General features: G+C 42.7%; 1 protein-coding gene across 1 annotated transcript in view; it reads right to left on the bottom strand.

Annotated features, from left to right (window-relative positions):
- kcnip3b (Kv channel interacting protein 3b, calsenilin) overlaps positions 1-20031 on the bottom strand; it is a 66892-nt gene extending 46861 nt beyond the window's left edge. Inside the window, exons 1-3 of the mRNA XM_080894521.1 lie at positions 19579-20031; positions 16184-16280; positions 6713-6862 (exon numbers count right to left, since the gene is read on the bottom strand). Coding sequence (XP_080750647.1) covers positions 6713-6862; positions 16184-16189 — 156 coding nt within the window. The 5' untranslated portion in view covers positions 16190-16280; positions 19579-20031. The remainder of the gene's footprint in view (positions 1-6712; positions 6863-16183; positions 16281-19578) is intronic.
- Between the last annotated feature and the right edge of the window lie 1171 nt (positions 20032-21202).

Here is a 21202-nt window from a genome sequence, read left to right as displayed (position 1 = left end):
TGTTTATGTGCTTTTCACACATAAACAAGTTCACTCTGAGCACATGTAACTAATGTTAAAGGGTCTGGAGAAGCTGTGAAGAACGTTATGCTCCCTGTAACATTGTTCTTCACAACCAGTTTGGTTGTGGGTCAGTGATGGTCTGGAGAGGCATATCCTTGGATGGACACACAGACTTCTACAAGCTAGGCAATGATGCCCTGACTGCCATTAGGTGTTGAGATGAAATCTTTGGCCCTATTCTCTGCCTTGTGTGATGAGTCTATATAAGTAGTTCCTGTAGAATGAAGTCATTGATACTGTTGACTGGCCTCCATGGTTGCCTGATCTAAATCCAGCAGAACACCTCTGGGACATTATGTTTTAATCCATCTGATGCCACCAGGTTGCACCTCAGCATGTAAAGAAGCTCAGTGATGCCCTGGTCCAGATCTGGCAGGAGATTCCCAAGACACCCTCTGTCGTATCATTAGGAGCATGCATCATTGTCAAGGACGCATACAAACATGTAAGTTCATACAAACTGCTGAACTGCCACATCACTTTGATTTTTTAGGGCATCTTTGTAGGCTGATAATTTTCATTTACATCAAACGATGTAGCATCCGTTCATTCCTAACACATTACCCAATCCATATCAGTATATATATCCAGAATGATTCTTTTTCACATTGAGATCTGATGTGTTTTTAAAGTGTTCCTTTAATTTTTTTGAGAAGTTTATATGATGTTCCTGACATATTGCCTGTGCTCTCTGCCTGTTTGTTTTCCTTGTTTGCTCTGCCTTCTGCGCCTTTGTTTTTGTTTGTTTTTTAAGACCTTTAGATTCAGTTGAATTTCTGTTCTGGATTTTCATGTACTTCATACTCCAGCTGAATAATTTCTCTTTCTCTTTTTTGTTTTATCAAGGTTTGTGTCAGGGACTTTTTATGCACCATCTGACAAGCTGGGATATACACCAGCCCCCATGACCCTGAACTGGATAAGCAGAAGAAAATGGCTGGATAGGCCATTATTGTTTGTGAACAAGGTTACATGATTCAGTCCTCTCCTGTTCCTCTCTCTCTCTTCTTACAGAAAAGCTGGATAATGCCACAGAGTAACCATTATGGTGGTTGGCAATTGGACCATTAAGCAAGTGCAACATTAATTCCTTCAAATTCTGCTCCCTCTTTCAACTGAATGCCATTTAAATTGTATTTAATCAGCTACTGTTGTTGTAAAATATACATCTGTCGTGCAAGTTTGGAAACACCAGCTTAGTGTACAGTCATTTCAGCTTAATCTCTAGAAACAGTTGCATGAAAACAGTCCCTGTAGACAGCAAAGTTTTAAAAGGTATCCACTGGCTAACCTGGGAACCACAAAGCACTGGTTGAGAAGTTCCCAGACTGGTTCTACTGGAACCAGGGGGAAAAGGGAGAAAATAAAAAAGATTATGATGTTTCTTCTGTTTTCATCCTAACTACTACAACACAAACATTTATTGTCTCCCAAGTTATATTTCTCTGTCCTATTTATTGTTAAGCATTCCTTTGTAGAACTCTGAGGAGATCTAATTGATCCACAGGGCTGCAACTCAAAGCCTTAACCTGATTTTAGACAGAATGAAACTGAGCGTATGCACACATACACCAACACATCCACAATGGGAAAACAACAGTCATTTCATTAGCCCCTCATTTTAATATTTATTGTATCTCCTCTCCCTGGATGTCTGCACAAATCTGTTCTCAATCGCTCCATCTCGTCACCTCTTCATTCCTTCCAATTTATTTCACAGTCAATCACTCCTTCTCCATCTCTCTCCCACCTGCAGGGGCACCTCCCCCTCCTCCCCCTCACACACATAATGTCACCTGTCACCATGCTCCTCTCCAGGTGAAGCAGAGATACCAGCTGGGATCTAAACAGAAGGGAAGGCAGACTCAGCCTCTGCATGCCCATGTGTGCTTGCATATGCAGGGAGATAAGGCGAGCAGGCAGAAGGAGGAGCGTGGTGACAAGGACTGACAGCACAAAGGGAGAAGTACAGTGAATACTTGCTAAACCCTCGCACATAACCCATCCAGGCTTCCAGCAGAGTGAGATGCTCTTAAATCTCTGCCTTGCATTTGTGAAGCAGCATGAGAACAACGCAGCTTCACGGGGAGTTGGTTCATTTTGTTGGCACAGTGTGTTGACAAATAACATGGCACAGACTGGCTCTAAAATAGGAAACACCTGGAGTTATGACATCACTGGCAGCAGAAAAATGAAAAGATTGTGCTTGTCCTTTTAAAAGAAATGAAATAAAGGAAAATTCTTCTTATTTAAAACATCTAAATGACAAGAAGTCAGCTGGAGAAAACTCTTGGATAACACCCTCTGTGTTCAGCACGGCGAAACTAAAACTGCCATGAGGATCAGGAACCAGCAGATCCTTACAAACAATAGAATGTGGAGTTTAAAAGAGACGAGGGATTGGTCTAATGAAAAGAAAAAATGAAGCTGCCTTATGAGCAAAGTAGGAGCTAAACATCTGATCCATACCAAATATGTCTCTTGAGAGTCCTCCATCTTTATGGAGAGGAACTTCTGAGTGTTTTTTGTCTGACTGGAAGCAGCTGGGGGAAAAACACCCCACATGTCATCACCTTGTTAGGTTTTCCTTTGTTTTTAATGGCAAGTGTGTTATATGGTCTTGTTTGATTTTCACCAACTTAATATAGCTCCTTGGCTGCTAAATGCTTCATCAAGTCCACCAGCTGGTTTGATACTAAGCAGGAAGTGTACCGATGGTTGATTTTATCAGGGATTTTTTTTTCTTTTTTTGTAAAAAGTATCTTGCAGTAGCTAGAAACCATGTTACTGCTGAGATTTGACCAAAATTGCAAAACTGCATCTGTAACACAAAAATAGCAGGAGGAGCTCCACAGAGATGAAGGAGCATCATGCAGAGCCTGGTAGTGATTCCTTATGGTTTTGTTGCTAAGAGCCCATAGTACATATGTCATTTAATCATGTTAATGTACATTCATGCAGCTTTACATTCTTAAATGCCTACAAACTGCACACTCCTTGTCTTTATTTCCTCTCTCTGTTTCACCAGCAAAAGAAAAAAACGGGGCATTGTTCCATGTCACTAACGTTTTTAAATTTAACTGGCAAAGATGTCAAATTTCAGTTTTTAGTCACGTGGCTGCCGCAGTGCCACAGTGCCGAAATTATGCTCATAACAACGCAGTCAAACAACACATCAGGACACCATTCATAATAACAAAGACAGATGGACGCATCGGGACACCATGCTGAAAACACAGCCAAACGGGAGGAAGCACAGCGAGACGACCAAAGTAAAGCCGCAATGATACAGATGCCTTTTGTCAGCTCAGAACTCCACGTGGACAATCAGCCAAAATAGTAGCCCCAGGAGGTCAGCGTGACTTCAAAAAAAGAGTGTGACGTGGACACTCTGATGGACAGACCTCAATTCTTTTTCTCCAGCAAACAGGAGTAGCCTTACTTATCTCATACTGGGATTCTGAGCAGTCTGAAATATGCTTTTTTTTATTTAGCTCCTCCCCCTTTAAGCCAACCCTCAGCTTAAACCAAGTCTCTTCTGAGTGGCTGAGCCTACCAAACAGAGCGGGAGGTTTGACAGGCTGCTATGCCCATAGGGACAGTGTATGCCTGAAATTATCATATTGATAACCTCTCTCTGACATTAATATCCAAAATTAAAAGTGATGTTCTTGCAAGTTGAGCTCATTAATTACTTTTATCATTTTTAATATGAGCTTCCACCATTAATTCTTTTAAAAATATCTTCATTTTTGATTGGGTCTAAACCTAATGAAGGCACAGTTATAATGGTGGAAATGCACTGCACAGTTACGTAACAGTCAAATATTGATACAGCCAATGTATTGATTTTGTAAAGCACAGACAGCAATTGTTGTGCTGCCAGTAGTGACAAGAGATCAGAAAGCCCTCATACTGTACGTGTCATTACAGAGGATGATAATGATTGGTGCATTTATATTAGTTCATCTTCTTCTTGACTGGTTTGTTTCCTTCTAGCTTCTGTCTCTTTGTTTGATGAGATCCTGTCAACTGTGTATGCAATACCTCTCCTTCTCTTTGTAAAGTCATTTGCCAGATAAATTAAATCACACACCCAACTGCATATACAGCATCTGAATCAAATAAATAGGTGATAAAGTGATAAAGCTTTGACAATGAGCCCAATTCTGTTCTCAGATTTCTGAAGAAGGCAGCAAGCAGAGCTGTAACCTTTACTGTAAGCAGACAGAAAATATCTGCATTACTGTTGTTGCGATGTGGCACAGTGCGGCTCTATATGTGAAGTCAGCAGCATGATGACGAAATTATGAAATATGAAAGCAGGCTGACGGTCGACAGCTGATACTATTTGTGTCCTAAACGCTGTCAAAGCGAATCATTGTGTCTGTGGGAGGATAGCACATCCATATGGACTGCATGCTGTGTGTGTTTGTGTGCGCACGTGTGCGTGTGTGTGTCAGAGAAGAGCAAGAGTGAGACTTATATTGATGTGTGAGCCTGCATGTGGTGAAAGAATTAATACTCTGGGGAGGCTCAGAGCTACAGAAGAGACATGTTTCAATTATCAGCCCCTCCTCCTTCACACACACACACACACACACACACACACACACACACACACACACACACACACACACACACACACACACACACACACACACACACACACACACACACACCACACACCACACACCAGTCAGTCTGAAACATATCACATTGCTTCGTTCTTCTCCGGACAGGTCAATAAAAATACTGGCAGATAATAACAACACATACTGATCAGTGACTGATATTCTTCAGCAGCATCTTTGCACCTCACTGCATTTTTACCCTTTTAGGTCAATAATACTCCGTTTTTCTTGGTAATATGAAGTTGGCTCTGTGTGTGTGTGTGTAGCTTCCTGGTAATATAAGCTATGGTAATCATAAGACAAATGGAAGACTTTGGAAAAACAAAACAAAACAACTTGACCTTGGTGAGCTAAAAGTTTTCTGTTGTTTTTCAGAAGCTCTCTTTTGTGTTTGCTGATGAAGTTTGATCAGAACTGTGCGGTGCCCATCCCTGTTCCCACTTCAACGGATACAGTTACCAAACCTGGTAAATTATTTAATGAGTCTACAACTTCCAATCACCCCACCTATTGAGCAGGTGGGTCCCGAAGACACAGTATCAGGTGCAGCATGAGGGTGAGGGTGGGTGTGTTGCCGTCAGCCTGTCTACCACAGATTCACTCATCTTGCAGGCTTATGTGTGTGTAATAGCTATGATGGGTACACTCCCCTAAAGCAAAATTCCACTATAAAATACTTGTTTTGTGATCTTTACTTGCAGTACAGTAGTAGAAAGATTTAAATAAAAACTCTTATAACAGGGAGAAGTATGACTGCGGGCTGTTTTCCATCCCAGACCTATGGAAGTTTCTGCAATTCAAACAAACAAACCAACAAACAATTTTTGCCATTCATAACTCCAAATTTTGCATTATTATCTTGAAATTTTGGCTAACTTGAAATTAGGGTTAGATTTAGGGTTAGTCTAAGACTGACTAACAGAAAAAAAGTATTTTCAGTGGCAGGAAACAAGCCTCATACATACAATACAATATGGCATACATCTCTATCTATTTCTATCTGTGATGGGTCTCTAGCCACACACACCAAAGGTGGAGAAGAAAAAATCCTATTTTTTAATTTAAATCATCACATCTGAGTGTTTATTCACTAAACATCAGATTCCAGCAGTGTTACAGCTACTTAAAAGAGCTTTTCACTATTGCCATCAACTGCAGCTAACAGAGGCTAATAGTAGCTAACAGTGACAAAAACAGCAGCGCTACCAACAGGTCAGCATATCCTGAACAGCTCACCTCAGTACGACTCTCATTGTTCAGAAGTGAATGTGTCGGACCCGTATTGGACTCCTTCCACAAAGTTTGACATCTTCGTCCACAGTAACTAAGGGTGGACAATTTTAACCTGGCATTGACAGCTGAGGTAAACAGCAGACTTAAAACCTTCTACAGATAGGGAAAGAACTCTGGGCCGGCTCCAGATCCAGTCCTAACGGTATTAGAAACATGTTGGTTGGCAACATCTCTTTTGCTGACTAAAACATGTTTATCCTATAACAGCCACAGTGGCTAGGATTCTGCACTTGAATTGGGAGTGAAAAATAAACGTAATTGAAAATTGAACTCAGTTCACAGCTTAAAGTTTTTACACATTGTTACTTTAAGAGCTAAAAAGGTAATTAGGGGATATTAGTGATTAAGGAGGATGTTGGGGAAGCTAACAGGGTCAACAAAACATAGGTTTGGCAGGAATGTGCAGACATGAGGTTTGAGTCCACCCCTCAATACTCATTTCACGTACTATTTATAGTTGGCTACAAATATTCTTTTATACACATTTTGAATATTTTGTTTTCAAAAAGCAGTCACCTCTTGTTGCATCACATCTTTATAAAAACATCAAGAGTTTGGAAATTGAGGAGACGAAAATTTGAAGTTTGACAAGTCAAAAGTTTTCCCACTTTTGTTTGATGTGAGATTTTAGCTGTTTAGTAGTTCAGGGCCTCCTCTGTCACATTTTTTTTGTTTGTTTGCTTGTTTCATAATACACCAGAAGGATTGCTGCTACAGCTCACCTGGTTGAACTGGTGTCTGATGTGCCAAAGGCTGAAGTCCTCATTGCTTGGGCCTGGTTTGAGTCTGCCCCAGATCATTTCCTGCGTGTCATTCTCCCCCTCGCTGTCCACTTTCCTGTTAACTGTCTGCCCTGTCCTGTCAAATGAAGGCTAAAATTCCAAAAGTAAAAATTAAAAAGAATAAACACCAAATGTTTTCACTGGATGACAGGTCTGAATTGTAGGTTAGTTTGAAATACGCAAAGACTTCCCAAAGAAGAAAAAGTCTGAATGGCAGCATATTTTGCTCTTAAATGTGCATTACACAGCTTTAATGGCGCCTTCAAAGATCCTCAATTGCCAGTGTGATGTGCACTAATACACAGACTCTGGCTTTTAAACTGTACGCTGATGATAATCCAGATGGTTGCTCTCCTCTTTAGACTGCAGGGCTCAGTGTCTATGATTTTCAAAAACAGTCAATTCTGGAAAAATTTGCCGTTGGTCACACAGCTTTCAGGACAGTTCTCCACTTTTTTCAGTCCATCTTACATGAACTCAGGGCCAAAAATGAGGGCCTATCTGGGTTTGTTTTTCCTTTTTGCACGGTTGAATTTTAATTTGCATCAGTAGATGAAACAACGAGCTGCACTGACAGTGCTTTTTAGAGGAGTTTCTGAGCCTGTGCAGTAATTTCCGCCACAGAATCATGTCAGTTTTAAATGCAGCACTATCTTAGATCCTTAAGATCACAGCCATGCTATTTTGGTTTTCAGCCTTGTCGCTGTACCACCGATAACAATATCCTAAAATTCTCTTAATAATGAAAACGTGATTCCTAAATGATTAAACCACTTGCCCGTGCGTCCTGTCCCACAGAGGTGAAAGACTCAGCCTCTCTAGGATATTCTCATAGAGCCAGTCGTTTTACTAATTAACTGCATCAACTACAAAGTGTTCCACCAGGTGATTTTTTTTTACAGCTTTCACAGTTTTGGGGACATTTAGTGGTGGAATCAAATTCAAACTGAACATGTATTTTTTTCAAACAGCCAGTGTTTCTTAGTTTCAGTCATTTCTTTATACCATTTTTAGTTAAATATAAGTTTTAAACTATGTCACTGTGTTCAGTTTTTTACTGACATTTTAAAAACTGAGATAATTTCCTAAAACAGCAGACCTTGGAAGTTTTAAGTAAACATTACTCAGGTATCAAACAAGCATTAAACCAGATGAAACAACAACAGGAGAGAATAAAAGCACTGAGTAAATTCACATTTATCATTATCCAAATGAATATTTTTCAAACTGAGGCAGAGTGTGGCATAAAATATAAAAATGTCAGGCTCACTCTTTCAACAGGCACTCTGATATTGCTGAAAATGACTCAGAATGAGAAAACAACTACCAACAATATTGATCACACAGTCATTCTACAGCAAATAATAAACTGAAGTGAGTCACCCACTGAAACAGCAGGTGCCCAGCTCCCTCACAGCATGATTTAATTCAAACACCTTGTTGTAGAGACCCACCTTTTAGCACATCCCAGCACACCCACTCACTGCACCAGATGCACCTTGTTTAGTTCTCTCACCTTTGATTGGGTGTGGTGCTTGTCCTTGATTGCACTCACCTGTCACACATTATATGTCACACAGTATATAAGGACTGCATTCACTTTTGGCTCACTCTTTCCTCACTTCCACACGGGGCGGCAGCTGAGGTGAGGTTCTGTTTGGGTTTTTATTTTATGTATTGTTTAAGGTAATGAGTAACTTAAATCTGTTTTCTTTCAGCATTGGCAGTCCATGTGTGTCTTTGTTTCCTTCCTTCTTTGCCTTATTTATTTGAGAATAAAAGGAGAACCCTGAGAATAATTCTGAATTAGATGGCTGCTTTTTCTTATTCTAACCGGATGAGCCCATGATGCTGATTGCTTCAGCCCTGAACCTTCCTTCCTTCAGAACATGGTCCTCCGAGCCGGAGTGGTATTAGCGTCATGGATTCAAAGCAGCCATTGACTGAAGGTTTGAGAAGATCCAGTCGTGATAGTCGACCTCCTGCCTACCTGCAGCAGTATGATGTTCAGTATCCTGGAGCTAGAAGAGCTACATGTGAGACAGAGAGCCAAACCGAATGCCAGCATAGTGACAAAGACACACATGGGCCGCAGGATCCTATCGGAGAGTCAGAAAGACAACCAGAAACATCCCCTGCTCCTTTACCCACCAACCAAGATGAGGTCATGAGGGAACTCCTGACAACAATGAGGGAGATTAGGCAATTTATGATTCAATCATCTCCTTCCCATTCTCGTAGCTCCAGATCTTCCATTCGCACAGTCTCATCTGATGGAATCAAATCTGTATGCAGTTTACGAGCCAGTCCTCAAACACATCAACAACATGAGCAGCTCCCAGTGATTGATACAGTAACCTGTCAATCACCCTTCCAGCCCCCGCAGATTAGCCGTCAGTCTGGCTTAGTTACAGCTGCCAGCCATCCTTTACCTAATTCAACAATACTAGATGCTGCAATCCCTTCAACTGGTTTGCCTAGACCAGTCCTTGCTACAGAAGATGAGACTCCCTTTGATTTCCTGGCCTTATCACGGCAGGATCCCCACCAGATCTCATGTGTTCAACCTGCTGTTCCTTTAGCTGAAGACCCTGTTCAACCTCTCATTCGCATATCTGACCACAAATATTGCCCTCCTTTAGAGCAGCAACCAGCTACATACAATGCCTCATATGAACAGAAACCTTTGATACCTGGTACTGCTAGCTCGGGTCACTCCTCTAGCACGAGAACACATGTATATAAGCTTGAAGGTCCTTCGTTTCCAGACCTTAGTAGAGAAGACGAAATGCAATACAGGATGTTACGGATGGCCCTTACAAACCTTCTTGATCCTCATGAGACAGAGCACTTCAAATATCATGTCCTTCTTGATCACCTCAAAGTAGACCAAGCTAAACGATTAGCTCTTGCCTTTTCCTACGCTCCTCCTGACCCATACACTCAAGCCATCAAAGCCCTTGATGAGCGTTATGGGCAACCAAGACAGCTGGCATTGAAAGAGCTAAAGAATATACTGGAACTGCCTCCTATCAGAGCAGGTGATGGTCAGAGTCTTGATAATTTTGCTCTTCGTGTACAGGCTTTAGTTGGGTTGCTTAGCACTATGGGAGAACAAGGACGTGCAGAACTAGACTGTGGCTCCCATGTCGATCGCTTGTTAGTGAAGTTGCCTGCAGAGCATTTCAGTCGCTTCAAACGGCATGTTTACAGGGAACAGGGAGAAATGACGTATACCTTGCCTTTGTTCTCATCCTGGTTGCAAATGGAATGCAGGTGTCAACCAAAGAAGGCCAGTCCTGTTCCATCCTTCAACCAGACACGACCTGCCCGTAAGTACGCTTCTCCACTTACAACAATATTACATGAAACAAATACATCTGATGATTCTGTACATGCAACACAGCCGATCATGACAACTAAGGCTACATGTGCATATTGCTGCTCACCAGAACATCACATTAGTAAGTGTCCTGGGTTTATTCAGAAGACAAAGGATGAGAAAATAAACTGGATAAAAGCAAACAAACGGTGTTGGCGTTGTGCTAGGACTCATCAGGCCGCAAAGTGTGACCTGAGGAAAGCATGTGCCACCTGTATGGGACTACATCTACAGATCCTATGTGATGTAAATAAGAGATCTAAAACTGACACTCATCCTGTAGTGAGGACGCTATACTTTGATAGACCTAGTGATTGTCCTAGTGTCCTTTTAAAGGTCGTGAAAGTGCTCCTGCGAAATGGCAAAAGAACCCTTGAAACATATGCAGTACTTGACGATGGCTCCCAGCGTACCATTCTTCTGACATCAGCTGCACAGCATCTCAACCTAACTGGGGAAGCAGAGAGATTATCACTTAGAACGGTCCGTCAAGAAGTTGAAACTATTCATGGTTCTTCCGTAAGTTTCAAAATCTCACCCATCGCACACCCAGAGAAAACCTACACAATTACTAATGCCTTCACTGCAAGTCACCTAGCACTTTCAGACCACACCTACCCTGTATCATCTCTCCAACGGAGATACAAGCATCTTCAAGGTATCCCATTACCCATTATTAATAAAGCAGCGCCACTCCTGCTCATAGGCTCAGATCATACTCACCTCATCACGCCTACTGCTCCATTGAGACAGGGACCATATGGGTCTCCTGCAGGAGTTAAAACCCAATTAGGATGGACACTTCAAGGTCCGATCACAGATTTTCAGCCCCAGAGCAGTACAGAGCATGTGCAGTGTTTGTTCACATCTCTCAGTTCATCTGCAGATGTACTGCGTTATCATGTTGAGAAGCTATGGCAACTAGACACTTTACCTGAATACAGTGAGAAATCTGTGATCCGATCAAAGCAAGATCAACTGGCACTGGAACTCCTTGAACAGGCCACAAAAAGGGTTGAGATCAATGGTGTTAATCGCTACGCCACTCTTCTTCGGATGGTAAACTTTCCTCCTTTGAATGTCCCTCCAACTGTAGTCATGTCTAGACTCCGCAACACTGAGGCTCGGTTAGCTAAAGATCCTGACAAAGCCATGTCTTACAAGGATCAGATTTTGAAATTGGAGCAAGCAGGCTATGTAGTCAAACTTAGCCCGGAGGAGATGCACAATAGCAAAGAAACCTGGTATATTCCTCATCATATGACAAGTCACAACAATAAAGATCGCATAGTCTTTGACTGCTCTTTCACATTTCAAGGTCAGTGTCTCAATAAGTACCTGTTGCCAGGACCAATCCTAGGCCCAACACTTCTTGGTGTTTTGTTGCGTTTTAGGCAACATTCAGTAGCAATAAGTGGCGACATCAAAGGCATGTTTCACCAAGTCCGTCTTCTGCCTCCTGATAAACCACTCCAATTCCTGTGGCGTGACATGAACAAAGCAGCTCCCCCTTCAGTGTATGAGTGGCAGGTACTCCCCTTTGGCACGACCTGCAGCCCTTGTTGTGCAATCTATGCACTGCAGAAACATGTGAAGGAATATCAATCTGACAAAGATGTGCAGTCTTCAGTAATGCAGTGTTTCTATGTTGATAACTGCTTGCAGAGTTTTCCATCAGCAGAGTTAGCTCGAACACTCCTAGACAAATTAAGAAACCATCTATCAGAAGGAGGCTTCGACCTTCGCCAGTGGGCCAGCAATAATCCTGTTGTGATTAGCCATCTACCATCTGAGGTAAGAACGGCAAGTAATGAACTTTGCCTGACTGAAGACAAGCCATCTGGCCCACATGAACGCACATTAGGATTATTGTGGAATTGTGAGACTGATTTGTTTGCCTATAAATACAGAACTCTAGCCTCACACCCCACCACAATGCGTCGTATCTATGCAGTACTTGCTCGTCTGTATGACCCATTAGGCTACTTACTCCCATTCACAACACGCGCCAAAACCTTGGTGCAAGAGCTATGGAGAAAAGAGAGAGATTGGGACGACCCTTCCCTTCCACACAACCTCTTAGAGGCATGGAAGTCCTGGGAAGAAGAACTTTGTTATCTCCCACAAATTGCCATCCCACGTTGCTATACTTCTAAGGAAATGGATGTTTCTACCACAGTTCGAGACATTCATATCTTCTGTGACGCTTCAGAGCGAGCATATGGTGCTGTCGCATATTTGAGATCAGATGATCTTGAAGGCCATGTAGAACTGAGTTTCTTGTTAGCTCGCTCACGTGTTGCTCCTAAACGGCATTTAACAATACCCAGACTGGAGCTATGCGCAGCCCTACTAGGCGCACGCCTCAGTGAGCTCATACAAACAGAACTCACCTTACCAGTCAGGACTACCACCCTTTGGTCTGACTCGACAACTGTACTTCACTGGCTTCAGTCAGATTCCTGCCGTTTCAAGGTATTCGTAGGAGCCAGAGTCTCAGAAATTCAAAACCTCACAAACAGTCAAGACTGGAGATACATCAATTCAGCCACAAATCCTGCTGATGATGTTACGAGAGGTAAATCCCTGAAAGAATTCCTTAGCCCAAACAGGTGGACTAAGGGTCCCTCGTTTCTGCATGAACCTCCAAATAACTGGCCCACAGTTACAGATCTCCATCCTGATGATGATCAGACTGAGTTAAAGAAATCCTACTTCTTTGGTATTGTCAGTATACCCTCCCATACATACACACCCAGCTTCAGAACGTATCAAGAGCTATTGGATTTCACGGCTCATTCACTCTCCAACCAAAAGGGTAACATTCCTTCTGCAGCTGATTATCAAACAGCAGAACAAGAAATCCTTCGTCAGGCACAACTGGACAGTTTCGGTGAAGACTTAGCCCGTTTACAGTCAGACAAACCCCTCTCATCCGACAGCCGTCTATTGTGTTTGTCACCAGTGTTGTGCAGGAATTCTGGACTTATCCATGTAGGAGGCCGATTACGGCAAAGCCCAGACTTGGAATTGAACGTCATTCACCCAATAGTACTTGATCCTGCTCATCCAGTGACCAAACTGATCATACAAAATTATGATGACAAACTGCATCATGCTGGTTCAGAAAGACTTTTTGCTGAACTACGTCGGAAATTCTGGATTCTCAGAGGAAGGGAAGCAGTACGCAGGCATCAGTATAGCTGCGCTGCATGTCAGAAATGGAGAGCACAGCCCATCATTCCAAAAATGTCAGACTTGCCTGCTGCTCGTCTTAGGTTATTCAAACCACCTTTCTACTCCACAGGAATAGACTGCTTTGGACCATACAAGGTCAAGACCGGCCGCAGATCGGAGAAAAGGTGGGGAATAATATTCAAATGTCTCACCACTCTGTGTATACATCTTGACCTCCTGAACAGCATGGATACCGACTCCTTCCTCATGGCCCTCCAACGATTCATTTCTTGACGAGGAACACCCCTGGAAATTCTATGTGATCAAGGAACTAACTTCAAAGGAGGAGATAAGGAACTACGGGCAGCCTTTAACAACCTTGCTCCGACTCTACAGCCGGTCCTGATGACTAAAAGAATCCATTTCAAATTCAATCCCCCGCATGCACCCCATTTCGGTGGAGCCTGGGAGAGGGAGATACGTTCTGTGAAGAATGCTCTGAAGAGGACCATTGGGGCCCAAATGGTCACTGAAGAGGTCCTAAGAACAGTCCTAATTGAGATTGAAGGCATTCTTAACTCAAAACCCCTAGGCTATGTATCCTCAGACATTGCGGATATTGACCCCATAACCCCAAACCTTCTCATTATGGGCCGACATGATTCGTCACTTCCCTTAGTATCCTATTCTGATTCTGACCTCCTAGGTCGACGACGATGGCGACATACACAAATATTGGCAGATCACTTCTGGCGGCACTTCATAAAGGACTATCTACCATCCCTCCAAAGAAGACCCAAATGGCAGAAGGAGTACCCAGATCTCACATTGAACTCTGTTGTCATGATTATGGATTCACACCTTCCACGTGCCCTTTGGCCTGTAGGAAGAGTTACACGCTTGCTGAAAAGCCCAGATGACCGCATCAGAACTGTGGAGGTCCTGGTACAGGATAAAACCTATATCCGCCCTGTCTCCTGTCTGATCCCCCTGCCCCCGCTTCCTGACGAAGACTGATCCTGATCATATCAACATATTTCTCACTAGAAATATGGGGGCGGCTGTTGTAGAGACCCACCTTTTAGCACATCCCAGCACACCCACTCACTGCACCAGATGCACCTTGTTTAGTTCTCTCACCTTTGATTGGGTGTGGTGCTTGTCCTTGATTGCACTCACCTGTCACACATTATATGTCACACAGTATATAAGGACTGCATTCACTTTTGGCTCACTCTTTCCTCACTTCCACACGGGGCGGCAGCTGAGGTGAGGTTCTGTTTGGGTTTTTATTTTATGTATTGTTTAAGGTAATGAGTAACTTAAATCTGTTTTCTTTCAGCATTGGCAGTCCATGTGTGTCTTTGTTTCCTTCCTTCTTTGCCTTATTTATTTGAGAATAAAAGGAGAACCCTGAGAATAATTCTGAATTAGATGGCTGCTTTTTCTTATTCTAACCGGATGAGCCCATGATGCTGATTGCTTCAGCCCTGAACCTTCCTTCCTTCAGAACACACTTGCATGTCAATAGCCAGAGAGAAAGGAGAGATAAAATGATGAGGTAGAGGTCCTGCAACAGTCGACCTACAGGAGGTACCAAACTGGAGCAAATAACAGCTGCTAAATGCAGAAAGGAAAAAATGCCAAGCATTGCTTTGTCCATGAAATGTCAGAATTTGCTTCTTTTTTTGTACTTTGTGCCCATGCATTAGGTATTTTTCATCTTAAACATCATACATACAGCATGGTGACTGAAAGAACCACGAGTGTACACGCATACGTCCATGCACACAGACCTCAGCTCTCCATCTGATGTTCATGTGATTTATTGATCAATTTACTGACTGACTTATTGACCCACCGAGTGACCGATGAGTATCATCAATCTCAAAGAGGCTCTGCACTGTCCTCAAGCTTGTACTCCAACCAACTCCAACCAATCAAAATCTCACCACTCAGAGCTCGATGCACTTGTGAGTTGTTTGCGTGTGACTACCAGCTCCTGTCTGAGATTATCAGAATTTTATGTTGAAACTGTTACACACATGTTGCAGCCTCCCGTCTCCTGCTGAATGATGTGTGTCTCTCCTTTCTTATATTTTGCACAGGGTTGCCCTTGTTTTCCAGCCCGCTATATTAAAAAAAAAAAAAACAGCCATAAAGGGAGAAACTTGTTCTTTCTGGGAGAATTAATGAGCACTGCCTTGCAAGGTGGTAGAAGTCACTTTGGGGAGGCTGGGCTTTCACTTTAGTCTATTACCTCGGATTTAGACTCAGAGGCTGCTTGTTGTTGAGATCTGAGCTCCTAAACTGATTCATCAGCATGGAGGAAAACACACACACCGGCAGAATTACCAGCACAATCCCACTCTTTCGTTAGAATCGAGGATTATTACAGATTTGAAGTCACGAGTGAATCACATAAAGGACGTCTATTTCACGCACACACATTAATAATGACATATATAAACCACACGTTAAAAAGAATTTGATGACAGGGAGCAAAAGTCGCGGTGGGAGACGTGATGCCAAGTGACACTTGCTGTCTGCAGGATTTCTGCTGCGCGCTAAAAGCGAAGCGTCTCCTCCACAGGCAGCTTCCACAGCTGCAATTACATAACTTCACTCCGAAACTCAGCTCTCGGCAAAAGTGAGAGGGAATGAGCCAACGAGGTCCGCGAAGAAAGAAAAAAAAAATTGGTTAAAATATAAATCAAGCCAACAAGTAGCCGGTAGAGGAGATGCCGCGCGTTAATTCAACTTAAGACGCGTTTTTGCTTTTGCAACCTGCAGAAAAGCCGCCTTTTTTAAATGCCCGATTACAGAAAATAATCATTCGATGTTGATCTTACCTGCATGCTTTCCTGTGTTGTAACGGCGACAATGATAGCTGATTTTTGCAGAGTGTGTCCTCTCTGCGCGGATTCTCAACCTCCGACTGCCGCTGCTCTGGATGCAAAGGAATGCACGCGCGCGCGCGCGCACACACACACACACACACACACACACACACAGAGAGAGAGATCCACGGAAGAGGCGGGGGGTGGGGTAAGGGGTGCAGCTGGAGGATGGAGGAAACAAGTGGACTTACAGCCTGATGATGTGAAGTCAACAGGCTGGCCGTGGGTTTAATTCCGCTGGGATGTTGATGTTGTCTGAAATAGCATACGCATAGGGTTGCCAACTCCCTGAAAAATAAATAAGGGACACCTCGTGGCCAGGGCCGGGCGACCCAGTTGTCTTCACCCTTCCCAGTGTGGTGAATTTTCTAGCTCTTTTTTTGTGTGTGAAATTATTTTTTTAACCATTTGACTTGAAGTTGATTTAAGTAGATGCATATTCTATTCTTTGTGATATGAACACATGTGAAACAAATGATCATTTAGCCATTTATTTTTAGCTCAAAATGACAACATTAACACAGTAAAACAGGTCTCTTTCTTAAACAGAAGCCTGTCATGCTTAACTTTTGAGAATCTTTCTTTAAAAGCACTCTGTCCTGCTTAACTTAAAATAATAGAAAACAATAGAAAGAAAAATATTCTTGTAACAGTGCACATTTAGTGCATTTAGTACAATTGGCTTCAGTTGAGGTATTATTTCAGCTTTTCTAATGCTAATCAGCTGCTCCTGTTTGTAAACCCGCTTGTTCCCATGATTACGCATCATAACTCATCATCATTATTCATCTATGTATTACTTTTATGTATTAGTCATCAATTTGTTGTAATCATCTATCCTTGCAGTTGTTTATTACACAAAATAAATTATATTATCACACTTCTGGCCACATAGCGCTGATATTCACTGCACATGCCCATATTAACGTTTTCCAGCCAGGTGTTTTCCTTTTCCCATTCTTCCCTTTGTCTGAGGGGAACAAACATTGCTGCTCTAATGCTGGGCTCACACTGTGCGATTTTTGGCCCATTTTGAGCCGATTTTTGAGTGATCGGACCGATTTTGGCCTTCATCGTGCGTCGTGTAGTATACGTGGGGTAACGAGAAGTGATTAACACCTCACGACCAGCTCCCGATCATCAATCGCTCGTGAGGGTGTCACCACAGGCGCTCACACTGCTCACGCGCAAACGTAAACGTTGGTGAAAAAGACGGCGCAGCACGGCTGTGCAGCGTGTGATCTGGACACAAGCGATGGAGGCACAACTTGTAGAACTTTGGAAAGCTCATCCGAGCCTTTTCGATGTGGCATCACAAAATTATCACGACCACAACAACCGTGAAAATAGTTGGATTTACACTGCTGCTCAATCACAGCTGCCTGATCAATGTTTTTCATTAGCAATTTAGCAAAGTTGATGGTGGTGGTGTGTCTGTGTGAGTGAGAGACAGAGAGAGCGAGCGACAGATTTTCTGTTATAACCTTCATGTTATGGAGGCACAGTGTGAGCACTCAGGTCTAGGGTTGCCAACCGTCCCTTAAAATACGGAATCGTCCCGTATTTCGAAACAAAAGTACACGTCCCGTATTGAGCTAATAAGGGACGCACTTTGTCCCGTAATACAGTGAGAATCAAAAGTAGTCTATAAATGTTTATGGAATTAACACTTTGTTTGAAAACATAATTCCCAGCCCCTCTCCTGCTTTGTGACCAATGAGCTGACAGCACACTTATGACAATTCGAGTATGACAATTCAGATTACCGCTCATCTCATTGGTCGAGGAAAGGTCGCTTGCGGAGAAAATACCGGAAGACAACAGATGACCACAACAAGAAGCATGGCCAACAGGGGAACAAACGCCGACTCTGCGGTGCAAGTCTCGGATGACAGTACACCTAAAGCTGGGCAAACACTGTGCGATTTTTTTCAGTCACGTTATTCAGCTCCTGCTCAAACTGCACGATTGACTCGCAGGGCTTAGAAGTTCGTATGTCACGATGTACTCTCACACTATACCGCCCGATGCTCTGATGCGACCTGAGTGCTCACACTGTGCCTCCATAACATGAAGGTTATAACAGAAAATCTGTCGCTCGCTCTCTCTGTCTTTCACTCACACAGACACACCACCACCATCAACTTTGCTAAATTGCTAATGAAAAACACTGATCAGGCAGCTGTGATTGAGCAGCAGTGTAAATCCAACTATTTTCACGGTTGTTGTGGTCGTGATAATTTTGTGATGCCACATCGAAAAGGCTCGGATGAGCTTTCCAAAGTTCTACAAGTTGTGCCTCCATCGCTTGTGTCCAGATCACACGCTGCACAGCCGTGCTGCGCCGTCTTTTTCACCAACGTTTACGTTTGCGCGTGAGCAGTGTGAGCGCCTGTGGTGACACCCTCACGAGCGATTGATGATCGGGAGCTGGTCGTGAGGTGTTAATCACTTCTCGTTACCCCACGTATACTACACGACGCACGATGAAGGCCAAAATCGGTCCGATCACTCAAAAATCGGCTCAAAATGGGCCAAAAATCGCACAGTGTGAGCCCAGCATTAGAGCAGCAATGTTTGTTCCCCTCAGACAAAGGGAAGAATGGGAAAAGGAAAACACCTGGCTGGAAAACGTTAATATGGGCATGTGCAGTGAATATCAGCGCTATGTGGCCAGAAGTGTGATAATATAATTTATTTTGTGTAATAAACAACTGCAAGGATAGATGATTACAACAAATTGATGACTAATACATAAAAGTAATACATAGATGAATAATGATGATGAGTTATGATGCGTAATCATGGGAACAAGCGGGTTTACAAACAGGAGCAGCTGATTAGCATTAGAAAAGCTGAAATAATACCTCAACTGAAGCCAATTGTACTAAATGCACTAAATGTGCACTGTTACAAGAATATTTTTCTTTCTATTGTTTTCTATTATTTTAAGTTAAGCAGGACAGAGTGCTTTTAAAGAAAGATTCTCAAAAGTTAAGCATGACAGGCTTCTGTTTAAGAAAGAGACCTGTTTTACTGTGTTAATGTTGTCATTTTGAGCTAAAAATAAATGGCTAAATGATCATTTGTTTCACATGTGTTCATATCACAAAGAATAGAATATGCATCTACTTAAATCAACTTCAAGTCAAATGGTTAAAAAAATAATTTCACACACAAAAAAAGAGCTAGAAAATTCACCACACTGGGAAGGGTGAAGACAACTGGGTCGCCCGGCCCTGGCCACGAGGTGTCCCTTATTTATTTTTCAGGGAGTTGGCAACCCTACTCAGGTCGCATCAGAGCATCGGGCCGTATAGTGTGAGAGTACATCGTGACATACGAACTTCTAACCCCTGCGAGTCAATCGTGCAGTTTGAGCAGGAGCTGAATAACGTGACTGAAAAAAATCGCACAGTGTTTGCCCAGCTTTAGGTGTACTGTCATCCGAGACTTGCACCGCAGAGTCGGCGTTTGTTCCCCTGTTGGCCATGCTTCTTGTTGTGGTCATCTGTTGTCTTCCGGTATTTTCTCCGCAAGCGACCTTTCCTCGACCAATGAGATGAGCGGTAATCTGAATTGTCATACTCGAATTGTCATAAGTGTGCTGTCAGCTCATTGGTCACAAAGCAGGAGAGGGGCTGGGAATTATGTTTTCAAACAAAGCGTTAATTCCATAAACATTTATAGACTACTTTTGATTCTCACTGTATTACGGGACAAAGTGCGTCCCTTATTAGCTCAATACGGGACGTGTACTTTTGTTTCGAAATACGGGACGATTCCGTATTTTAAGGGACGGTTGGCAACCCTACATACGCAGAATATTTAAGACACATTCTGTGATGTACTTTTGTTCATGCTTTTTCCTTTCGAGCTGATAGTATCGCTGCTGCAATACTGATTTTACGCTCTAACTAATGGTTTCTTTACATGTTCATGTTTTTTTTAGAAGACTTTAATTAACTTTTTTTGGTTGCCAGGTCCCTCCAGAGGACTGAATATTACACTTCAGTCAGTGTGCTACAATATGTTATACTCAGTTCAGTCTAGTTTAATTATATAGCACCAAATCACATCTGCATTGTCTCAATGCACTTTTACTACAATAATACAGAGAGAACCCTTAAAATCAGCCTCTTTGAGCAAACACTTGGCGACAGTGAGGGCATCTACCGCAATGTACAGTGCTGCTTTCAGCGGATAAATAATGGGTTAATAAAAATGTTTGAGAGGCCAGGGAAAGCCTAATAAATTAGCAGCTAAAACAATATTTATAGCTGCAGTGCTTATTATTGTAAGAGCACTTAATTGAGAATTTATTGGAATTGTATCTGCAGATTCTTAAGCAAATGGTATGCTGATTTGCCAGTTCTTCTCAACAAAATCATCATAAAAGAGCAGTTTTGTCAATTAAAACAAATTATTAACTAACCATTTTTAGCTGAGTGCCTTATGAAGAATTGGTGCCAAGTTCTCTCTTGCTCTCTAATAACATAATGGATTATACTGAGAGTCACAACAGCGCATGAATACAGCAAAAGGACACATCAGTTTCTGTCGTTTCATTCGTCTCTTTTCTGTCTTATCATCATCGCTGCAGCCAGTTTATGGGTACCAAGTTAAGAGAAGGGTGTGTGTGTGTGTGTGTGTGTGTGTGTGTGTGTGTGTGTGTGTGTGTGTGTGTGTGTGTGTGTGTGTGTGTGTGTGTGTGAGTGAGAATTACGTGATTGTCATGAGAGTTATTGGTACAGAAATGCAATTAAAGCCCTGGTGGAGAATCAGTGTGTGCTCAGTGAGGAACTGAATCAATTCTGGCGACCTTGGTTCTCTGAAGCTGCCCGAAGCAGAGAGAGAGCGCTTGAGAGAGCCAGAAAGATGGAGACTGTAACGAGATGCTAAATAGCAATCAAGCCAGGTCAAGCATCCTCACACATCACGCTGATTGCATAATGAACAGCCAAGAAATGT

Source organism: Rhamphochromis sp. 'chilingali' (assembly GCF_963969265.1).
Source record: "Rhamphochromis sp. 'chilingali' genome assembly, chromosome: 10".
In the NCBI taxonomy this organism is placed as follows: domain Eukaryota; kingdom Metazoa; phylum Chordata; class Actinopteri; order Cichliformes; family Cichlidae; genus Rhamphochromis; species Rhamphochromis sp. 'chilingali'.
Note: the sequence above shows the minus strand (reverse complement) of the source record. Positions and strands in the feature narration are given on the sequence as shown.